This window comes from Pavona decussata, unplaced genomic scaffold (assembly GCF_977016875.1).
Source record: "Pavona decussata unplaced genomic scaffold, jaPavDecu1.1 SCAFFOLD_58, whole genome shotgun sequence".
In the NCBI taxonomy this organism is placed as follows: Eukaryota; Metazoa; Cnidaria; class Anthozoa; order Scleractinia; family Agariciidae; genus Pavona; species Pavona decussata.
Genome location: NW_028145480.1, coordinates 1868149 through 1878317, shown reverse-complemented (window position 1 = coordinate 1878317; position 10169 = coordinate 1868149). Strand labels below are relative to the sequence as shown.

Genomic DNA, 10169 nt, shown 5'->3' with positions numbered 1-10169 from the left:
GCGATATCATTTTTCGGTCTCAGAGGATAGCACTTCGCTGGGCGTTTCAAAAGCTGCTTCCTTCTGTCAAAGCAGCGCTTTGTTTTCGAGAAAAAGCATCGGCATAAATATTCAACGAATGCCGACGAAAAGAAAAACAGTCCAGGTTGAAAACGAAATTAATACAAGTCGTGTTTCAATGTTAATAATTCGGCCTCCTAATCAATCATTGATCACAACCGTTCCTTAATTGTGACATATGCCACGACCGCTTCAACTTTGATGGTCACAATCGATCACAACAAATTATTCACTGTGTATAATATAAATTCTTAGGGGCGTCAGTAATAGAATCGCTAGGTCATCGCATACGCGTGCAAGATCTGTTCTTGACTCCGGTGCGCAGTTCGTGAAAAAGTTAACATTGCCGATAAAGGTAATCCCAGAGACTTCCACAATCAAAATGGAGATTTGTTCAGTGTGTGGCGACCATTCAACCGGGCGACATTACGGAGCGAACACTTGCGAAGGTTGCAAGTTGTTTTTCAAACGGAGCATCAAGAAGCGGCTCTATTATACTTGCAGAGTGGCTGGGTGTTGCCCGGTCAATAAACGCTACCGAAACAGTTGCCAGTACTGCAGGATGAAAAAGTGTCTCAGGGTTGGCATGAAAAGAGAAGGTGAGAATACCAAGCGCTTATTTCCCTTTGATCACTTCATTGTCTAGCATGATTTACGCGCAGTTGGAAAATACGCCGCACTCTTCACGATTACGCTCAAATATGTTCAGTGACTTAGCAGAGTGAATCCAGTTCTGCTATCCAAAAAGGATTGAGTGGTTATAAAAATAAATTACCTAAATTGAGTTCAATAGCGCCGAGAAAATGGCTTATTTCCAGTTTCTATGCCCTTTAAAAGTCATTTTCAGGATTATTTTCTTCACACATTTTAACTCTTTTAAATCAATTTCGTTTTTCTATCTTCACACGGGCAAGATTCTAGGAGGAAGTTCCTCAAATTAGGTAGCGCAAGCCCGTATTATCGTGTTTAATTCTTCACTTTTCTTCAACCGTTCTATTCTTTCAATGGCGATGGTAAACAATTTCAATCTTCTTCCAATTGAATAACGGGCATTTTTGTAAAATATTTGCCCTCAGCCCAATTAATTTTTCGTCAGCAACAAAGTTTACAGAAGATGAAATGTAAAAGTAAATACGGCTTTTGTTTTGGGTATCAGTTCGTATAAACTGAAGCAAGTTTTCATGTTTGTTTTTTATTTTACAACACTCTTAGTCCAGCATTGTTTTTGTAGTTTTAACCTTTGTCTTCTCAGAGTTAAACGGTCTTCTCGAAACATCGAACGTGGGTTTTAAAAGATAACGCAGGGTGAAAAGTGTAGCCGCCCTGCATTTAAGTTCTTTAGTATTCGTACGTGTATGGTGAGTTTCAAGCTAGATGAATATTGTACAAAATGACCAAGGATATCTCAGCTTGTTTTCTATAAAACAAAATTAACGATGAACTTAATATGCTCTTTCTGTAGCTGTCCAACAAACCAGAGCGCAAGATTTCGAAAAGGGAAGACGACGAAATCGTCGACAACAAATCAAGGGGGACGTTCGCCGACAAACCGACTTCGTTTCGCTGTCTGATTTTGTTTACCATCTGCAGGCCGTGGAGCCTTATCAGACACCGCAAACGAAAAGCGATGCAAGGTCGGCCAGAGAAGAAAATACCGCTCACAGCGGCAGCACCAATGTTGTTTCAAAACTACCGGTGCAAGAAAACACCACCGAGATCGCCGCGCGCCTGTTGTTTATGTCGATCCACTGGGCGAAGAACGTTCGCCACTTTGCAGAGCTGTCGCATTTCGACCAAGTGACTCTCCTGCAGGAGAACTGGGCCAAGATCTTCGTGATTAACCTCGTCCAGTGGGCCATGCCGTTCGAGTTGGCTCCTTTGGTCGCCGAAGTCGTGGAGAAAACGTCTTCCGAACACCTGGATCGAGTTCTCCACAACATCGGGAAGTTGAATGAAGTTGTTTTCAAATTCGTCCAGCTGGATTTGAACAGGGCTGAGTTTAGCCTTTTGAAAGCACTGGCGCTTTTCAACCCAGGTAAGCCAAAAACTGATTCTATTTCTATTTCTGTTTTTGAAGACGTTATGTATGGGGAGAGAAAACTGACACTTTGTTTCTGGTTATTAAACGGAATACCGTGACAAGATATTTCAGTAGCCACGAACATCAAAAATGATTTAAAGGGGCCTTAGTACAAGGAAACCCTTCAAACAAATCTCTGTGATGCGTTTTTCATAAAGAAATTTTTATGCTCCAGGTTGTTTATCACAGACGAGCAACAAAAAAAGAAGAAAGAACAACTGTATTGAAAATCTAGTGGTACTGTCGCCAAAATTTTAAGCTCACCCTAAGAATACTGAAAACAGTAATCCTCGGCAATGCGCATGACCTCTTCCGTTGTTCACACAAATGACCCTGCCATTGCGCCTCGATTTTTAGTACTATTCATTGGCGAAGAAATTAAAACATAAACGCCGTGATATATTTAAAACACATAAACAGCGGATTCGAGCACGCGATACCACAGATTACAAAGAGGGTAAATTTGTCTCTCGCACGTTTCCTTTTTACTGTTTTTTTTTGTTTTTTTTTTTTTTTTGACGCGGAAAAAAATAATCAAGTCGAAAGCACGTTCTCGTCCTTGACTCGCAACATATGCTTACAAAAAACCTTTTTTAATCTTTGGTTTATTCAAGGCGACTGCTGTGAATTTGCAAATCAACAAAGACGGTGTCATTCGCCACTCTGCCGCGGAAAAAACAAATCTCTATAGATTAAATGTATTTAATTTATCGAAATGAAAAGTCATCTTGCCCGGAAAGGTGTAGCGATTTTTGTATACATTCTGACTTTTGAATTTGAAATCGAGTTACGATTCCTTTGCTTTTCGAAACGTTAATTAGTAAAATGTTCTTGAAATATAGATTAACAAGACCTTTTCCGAGACTAAACACGGTTGAGATTTATACCAAATTTAAAACTCTAAGGATTTTCTTGTATTCACAAGGTAATTAGTAAGCGCAGTTTGACTTTGCCGTATAAAAAGAAACCTTCCGGCAAAGATGAGTTAAAAATGATGAGTTAATCGATTTGCTGCGGAAATTACAGATATGTACGTGTTTCGCGAAAGACGAAAACACGATTAGTATAACACGTTTTCAAGCCAGATGTATTGACCGTAAGATAATTTTCAAACTTCCTTTTTATTTTGTACCAGAACACAGTATTTTAACTAAAGTCAACATCAGTTCATACGCGTGATTCTAAAAAAACGTCTGCGAAGGAATATTAATTGATTTCCTTTAAACAGAACTGTTCATTGTTCGTGTGCCATTTTGAAGCGAGAATGTTATACTTTCTTTCGCTAAGACTGAATGCAACAGATGTCGAGATCATTTCTGTCGACTCGTTTCTCCTGCTTATAACAATGTAGGAACATTAAAGGGTCTTGCAAATATTCAAATATATTCCTTAATACAATTTATTTAGCCGCTCACTTGCTTGAGCAAATTTGCGTTGATACCTTTGACGATGCTTTCACTTTGTCAGGATTCTCCCTATTAACCTCGTCAAGAGCAACAGTGACTAACCTCAACTCAGTACTCCGAAGAAGCCAAAACAAAACAAAAAAGCGCAACGGTCACGTGTCAGCTCTCGGCTTTCTGAATGTTAGTCTCGCGCGAAAGTCTATGCGACTTGCTCACTGACTACAAAGATATAAACGTCTATCCAAATAAATTTCTGTGAATATGAATATATGAAACATATATTCATATTCATTTATTCATCTTCCACGGCTATATTACGAACTCACAATATTGTCAACTCCCAGTTGGCTTGATAGCTCAGTTGGTAGAGCACTGCACCGGCATTACAGTGGTCATGGGTTCGAATGCCGTTCAAACCTGAATTTTTTTCAGGCTTTCTTATTTATATTTTTACAGTTTACCGAAGTGTCGTAAACCAAGATGAAAAGGGAAGTGAAAAATTGAAACAGTCGACCCTTTTGAAGCCAAGAGTACCTAACATAAACAACAACAAACAAAAAAAAAAACAATGGGAAACAAAAACGTCCCGAATTTTGTTTACAAAATATAGAGAATGGAGCAGTATCACATAAAGGCCGGTAATGCCCCGTAGTTTTCATTTGAGTCGTCAACTTTGGGATTTCATCCACAGACTCAAAACAAAACAGCAAAAACAGAAGCTGATAGCGCAATAAATAGCATGGAGACAGCACCACGGATAACTACTGTTCAATGAGTCAGTTCACACTTATTACGATTTCCCTGATCATCATTTCTGAAAAATAAGAACCACCTTAACCTTGTACACCATAACAACGGCACAACAGGAAAGTTTTGCTAGGTGAAGCTTTCATCTTGTCCCACTTTATCGATTAGAAGTGTGAGTCACGTTTCTAGGTCGCCGAAGAATTTATGTTTTTCCCAAGCTCACTAACATAATTGTCATCCCTTAGAAGCGAACGGTTAATTTTGTCTAGCAATGGAAACAAAACAATTAAACACGCGCAATCCCCAGGCATCTGTACAATTCTCAGTCAGCAACATTTGAGGAAATTGAGCTGATCGGCTTAAGTCATTTGATTAGGAAGCGTTAAGTTGATTCTGAATTCCCAACGGGAACATTAATTATATTGATCCAAAATAATTACAACGTTGTTCTCTTTGTTTACACGTTCTTTTAAAACACATATTTTGCCAGCTAACACAGCCTGAACTGTTCCGATGTTTTAGCAGAAAATTTTAGTAACAGAAAGTTTTAAGGAAGGGAATCTTATCCTCGAAAACACAAGCTGCTATTGTATTTAAGAAAATACTAGCTGCATGGCTTTATTTCGCACATTAAACGACATCTTTGCGCCTCCGCAAACAAAAGGAATTTGGTTTCCAGTGTAGCGAAATTTTTCAAGTGTTATTTTGCTAAAGGAAACTCTAGCTTTGGTCGTTACCACTAAATCCGAATTTCTGAACCGACATTTAACCGACATGATCTACTGAGTGCACCGGGCTGATTTTCAAACGTTATAAATGCAGTGAAGATTTAGCGATAACTATTCAACAAAGTTGTTAAAAATCCATATACTTAACAACATTTTGTGATGATGACAAAAGAATATTAATTGCCTGTTTACAACTGAAATCTTCGTTTAAAAAACTGATGGATTTCTAATTGCTTAAAGAGCTATTAAGTCTATACATTCAAAGATTCTGGAATAAATCTCTCCTTAAATCGGAAAACGTTTTAAATAATCTTTTTTTATTTTCTTATTTCTTTCACGGTTAGTGGCTCATGCAGGTATATCGAGAAATTTCCCAGCCAATCGCGATATTCGAAAACAAAAACCCAGGAAATTTAAACCGGCTTGTATATTTTGAAAGCTTTTATTGACGAAGAAACTAAATTCGCGACATGGCAGCGAGGTACTACGGTACCCAATTTGATTTTTAACGAAAAATAATTCACCCACCGACAAGAAGCTAGGAAGCCGATTAACGGGGGTGTTAGGTTTCCGACTTATTAAACGTCGCGACCTTACCCAGCTGAAAACAGCCTTTTGAGGTTCCACTTAAAAACTGCATATTATATTTCTTCGGGTTGCTCTCACGGAAAGTCATTTTTGACAACACAAGAGAACATCTTTGCAACTGACTCAGAAGCTATTATAGCTCAAACTAATTAACTTTTAAGTTAATTGAAACAAAGCGTATTTTAATGTCTTAAATTCAGTTTTTTCACATCGAGGGGAAATCAAATGATGATTTTCACAACATAACGCAAAGAGATGTTGATAAAATGAGAACAGTATAATAATACAGTATTATAATAGAATATAATAACACAATATTTAGCGGAAACACAATTAAGTTTTCAGAGAAATTTTATTTAAGGTGATGAAATTCAACGTTGTTTGTTTAACACTCAGAGAAACATTAATTCTAAATAGTTCTCTTTATAAAAAGTCTTAAATAGTTTACCTCAGTCGATGTTATTTCAAAAAATAATTAAAACATAAACCGCAAGACACCTGACTATAAGATCTGTTCACATATTGCTTGTATAGTTATAACTGGACATTTATCACGTTTTTGAGTTTGCTTTTTATTTCCGATTTTAGCTGCTGGCGCGGAAAGCGAGGGAACGCGAAGGAGCGTTTATATTTCTAGCAATACTTACATGTAATCTTTCTCACGACTTCGGAATTCTATGCTTTTTTCCGTCACGAATAGTGTCAGTCACTTTCATGCAACATTACTGCCTGAGGGAGGGGGGAGGGGGATCCAGAAGTTACAGGTGACAGCAACACTTAAACAGACTTGTTAATGGCGTTAATATATGATCATATCACAATTGTTTTTGCACGTCTTGTGAAGCGTCTCAAAAAAAGTCTGCCCAGAATTGGTCAGAAATTACTTCATAGCATTGAGCGAAACAGCGTTTTGCTGGTAAACGCGACTCAAAAAGTGTCATTTTCTAGATGGATGAGGGGTTGGGGAGGGGGGTGGGGGTGCGGCTCGTTTCTCCAAACCCTGACCCTATCCCTTTTCAGACCTGGCCTCTAAAATTCACACCCATTTTCCGACCTGGTCTATAGAATCCAAAGCCATTTTCAGACTTTCAGACCAAAATAGTTTAAAATTTATACCCTATTTCCGACCAAATCGGCTGAAAAACCATACCCTTTGGCGCCCCACAAGCCTACATAGCTTATATAAGGGCAACCCCCCCCCCCCCACCCCATGGAGTCTTTTCTGTTGTTGAGTTCAAAATATCTTATTCATTGTCAAGTCTCTAATTCCCAATTCATCAACAGTGAAGTAGGCAGAAGTCCTCGCTCTTCACTATTCCCTTGGCGTTTTTGTACAAGTGCGCAAATATAAACATTTTTTCTCTTCTTCAAGGCCCTGACACGCGCTTTACATTGCGCGCTTTCTTCTGTTTAAATTTCACCATCAACAGTGAAGTAGGCGGAAGTCCTCGCCCTTCACTTTTCCCTTGGCGTTTTTCTACAAGTACGCAAATATAAAAACATTTTTCTCTTCTTCAAGGCCTGACACACGTTCTAACATTGCGCGCTTTCTTCTGTTTAAATTTCACCTTTTCCCAACCACAGCAATTGTTGCACGCAATATTCCTCGCAACAATTTTGAAGTACGATGAAGACTGAGTATTTTTAGCTATGAACATACGCTGTAGCCTTTCTGTGGACAGTGTTGTACAATTGTATGCAAGTCTTTTCGCCCCCTCACCACTCGCTAACTAAAAGCCTGTTAAAAGCTTGGACTACCTAGACTAGACATAGGAACTATCGTGCACTGAACGATTTATTGAAGTGACAAAATTGCATTATACAGCTAACTTATTAAAATACAGGGTGCTTAACGTTCAAATTTCTTTAGCTGTTATAACCTCTTTGTATCCCCCCAGTTGTTTATCAATTGGAGAAAGAAAAAATGTTCAGAGGGTCTCAGTCGAACACGAACCTTCCTTATTGGTAATCTTCCAGCGATAAAAAAATACTTGAAGGTTATGTATCTTCCCACATCCAGCGCACCGGAAAGTGAAACAAAAACAGAAACAGGAACGATTTTTCAGAGGGTCTTGTGTAGGTGGAACCGAATATTAACCTGTGTTACTGAACAATCTCCTTGGCTCTTATTTTTAGAGTAACAATCATTTTGGGCCAAAAAAAGATTTTTCACAAGGTTCTGCTTGCGCGGAGGTTCAGTAGCTACTCCAGAATTTCTTTACCAAGGAATGCAATAAATTTGGGTATAAACATATAATATATTATCTCAACAGATATTGAGCAACTCTCTGACGCCGTTCAAGTGCAAGCTGTTCAGAACAAGACACGCAATGCCTTGGAGGAATATATCCGCCTTCACAGACCACAGACGCCAAGTCGATTCGGCCAGCTGTTGATTAAACTAACGTCTGTTGGCGCCGTGGATTTTAAAATTCTCGAGCATGTGTTCTTCAACAAACTCATCGGCGCGGCTTCCATTAACGGCCTTGTGGATGACATATTGCGAGCGCACTCTCTTAGCTCGCACGCTAATGTTAAAAGCGCCGTCACCGCGTAAAAGAGTGGACAACAGTTCAAGAATGACTTATTGTAAATCACAAGCTTAAAAACCACGTAAATCCAGGGGAGAAGACAGGCTGATGTATGGCTTCAAATGCTTAGCGGCTTTTAATGCTCAAGCGCAGATACAGCGGAATATAAATCGAGCGTACAGAAGTTTAAGAATGACTTAATTGTAGCGGCGTTTTGTAGAATGACCAGCTAGGGTTCGAAAAATGTAAACATGTTGTAAATATGACAGAGGCGATACGTATAGGGGAAAGTGTGGGAGGCAAAGATGGTTTGATAAGTAATGAAAAGTAGAAAAAGAAATTAAAAACCTAAAAAGAAAAGGGAAAATTATTTGATTGATGGGTTGACACTTTCATACAACCAACTGAGAATGTGGTCCTTTCAATTAAGTTGTCAGTTGCTTTAGCGAGGAAAAAGACAGTTGTTATTCTGGCCTTGATTATTCAAAGAGTGGATAAGCTTTAATTTGTACAATGGGTATTCCCTGTTCAGCGGGAAAACTGAAACTTAAGGGTGCATTCCTTTGAGACTTAACACGGGATAGATGGTGTTCATATTCTTTTAAGACCTATTGTGTTCTCGGAATGAACAGTAGTATTCCGTTCAATGTGCCAGCGGCATAAGTGGGATGTTGCAGTCAACTCGGACGAAGAGGATTTGCGTTATTTTAGGAAGGCTTTCAGGCTAATGGGAATAGGTGGAATTGAGTTATTTTACAATCAGTCTGTTATTGCTGAAACAGAATAAGAATTACTAGCTAGAATTGCCCCAAAAGAATACGCCCTTCATTATTCTCTACACATTTATCGCCTCTATGGAGATTCGTGTTTCTACCACACGAAGTTGTTCAATCTTTGAATAACGGGTGTTTGATTACAAAGCCTTTTATATAACAATCTTCTCGTTGTCATCCTTATCTGGCAAACATGCTTAATAAAATAACAACAAGTTAAATGCCAAAGCATTAAGCACTTTGGAACTTTTATATAGCTTGTAGATATATTTATCCAAAAGTGTGTTTTTAAAAGTTATTTAATCTCCTTCATTGAGAGAATAGCGAATAAACGTTTTATTAATTACTATGTATTTCAGTATGTTTGTGCATTTTTTTGCTCCTCATGCGATATTTCCACAAGGCGTAAGGCCTGGGTAACATTCACTGCAATTTTAAAATTGCAATGTGTTTCCAGACCTGAATTTGTTGTTCTTGAACACGAAATTATATAAATTACTAAGCTAGCACCACCCAGTTTCGACTTTACGCGTTTAGCATTTTAATCTCGCACGCAGAAGTTTAAACCTAAATGCAAACCTTTGTACTAATTCAAACAATTTAGCTTAAGTAAACCAAAATTTTAATTTCAATGACAAAACAGAGCGGACTAGTCGGCACTGTGTTTTCTGTTTAATGACGTGACATCCAGAAAACCGATTAAACTAATGGTTCCTGAAACATTAGTCTACCTTTGAGCCCTCTATGAAAACAAATTTATCTTTATAAGGACGGCGCGTACTAATACAGAAGTATTTTTGCGCGGTTTATGACTATGCAGGAAAAGCAGATTTCAGCAACGGATATTGGAATGCAGAAAGAAAATTGGGGGTAACCACGCATTTTTCAGAGATAATTAGGCAGCAATAATTCAAAAAAGCAGTAAAATACAAAGCAATGTACAGCGTATATTGAAGCTTTGTTATCTCTGAAAAATGCATGGTTACCACCAATTTTCGTTTTGAATACCAAGAGCACTTGTTAAGTTCTGCTTTCTCCGCATGGTTTAAACCGCGCAAAAATATCCCTGTATTAGCAGGCACCACCCATAGGAAACCCAAGTATCTCGAGATGCGCAGAACGTATGCGCAGTAACAAAAGTAGGCACCTTCCTTAACGTACGTTAATATCTTTTACGATTGACCGCGATTAAGGTTGCACAGTGTATATACCTGCCAACTTTTTCTAAGTCAAACGCGTGAGATTTTTGTCTCGTC

General features: G+C 38.5%; 1 protein-coding gene across 1 annotated transcript; it reads left to right on the top strand.

The window, feature by feature from the left end:
* On the top strand, positions 1-9266 carry LOC146479589 (nuclear receptor subfamily 2 group F member 5-like). Its single transcript, XM_085110440.1, has 3 exons — positions 1-659; positions 1523-2095; positions 7883-9266. Exons 1-3 carry the CDS (start codon positions 443-445, stop codon positions 8164-8166), a joined length of 1074 nt encoding a protein of 357 aa, XP_084966566.1. The 5' UTR covers positions 1-442; the 3' UTR covers positions 8167-9266.
* Positions 9267-10169: the final 903 nt, after the last annotated feature.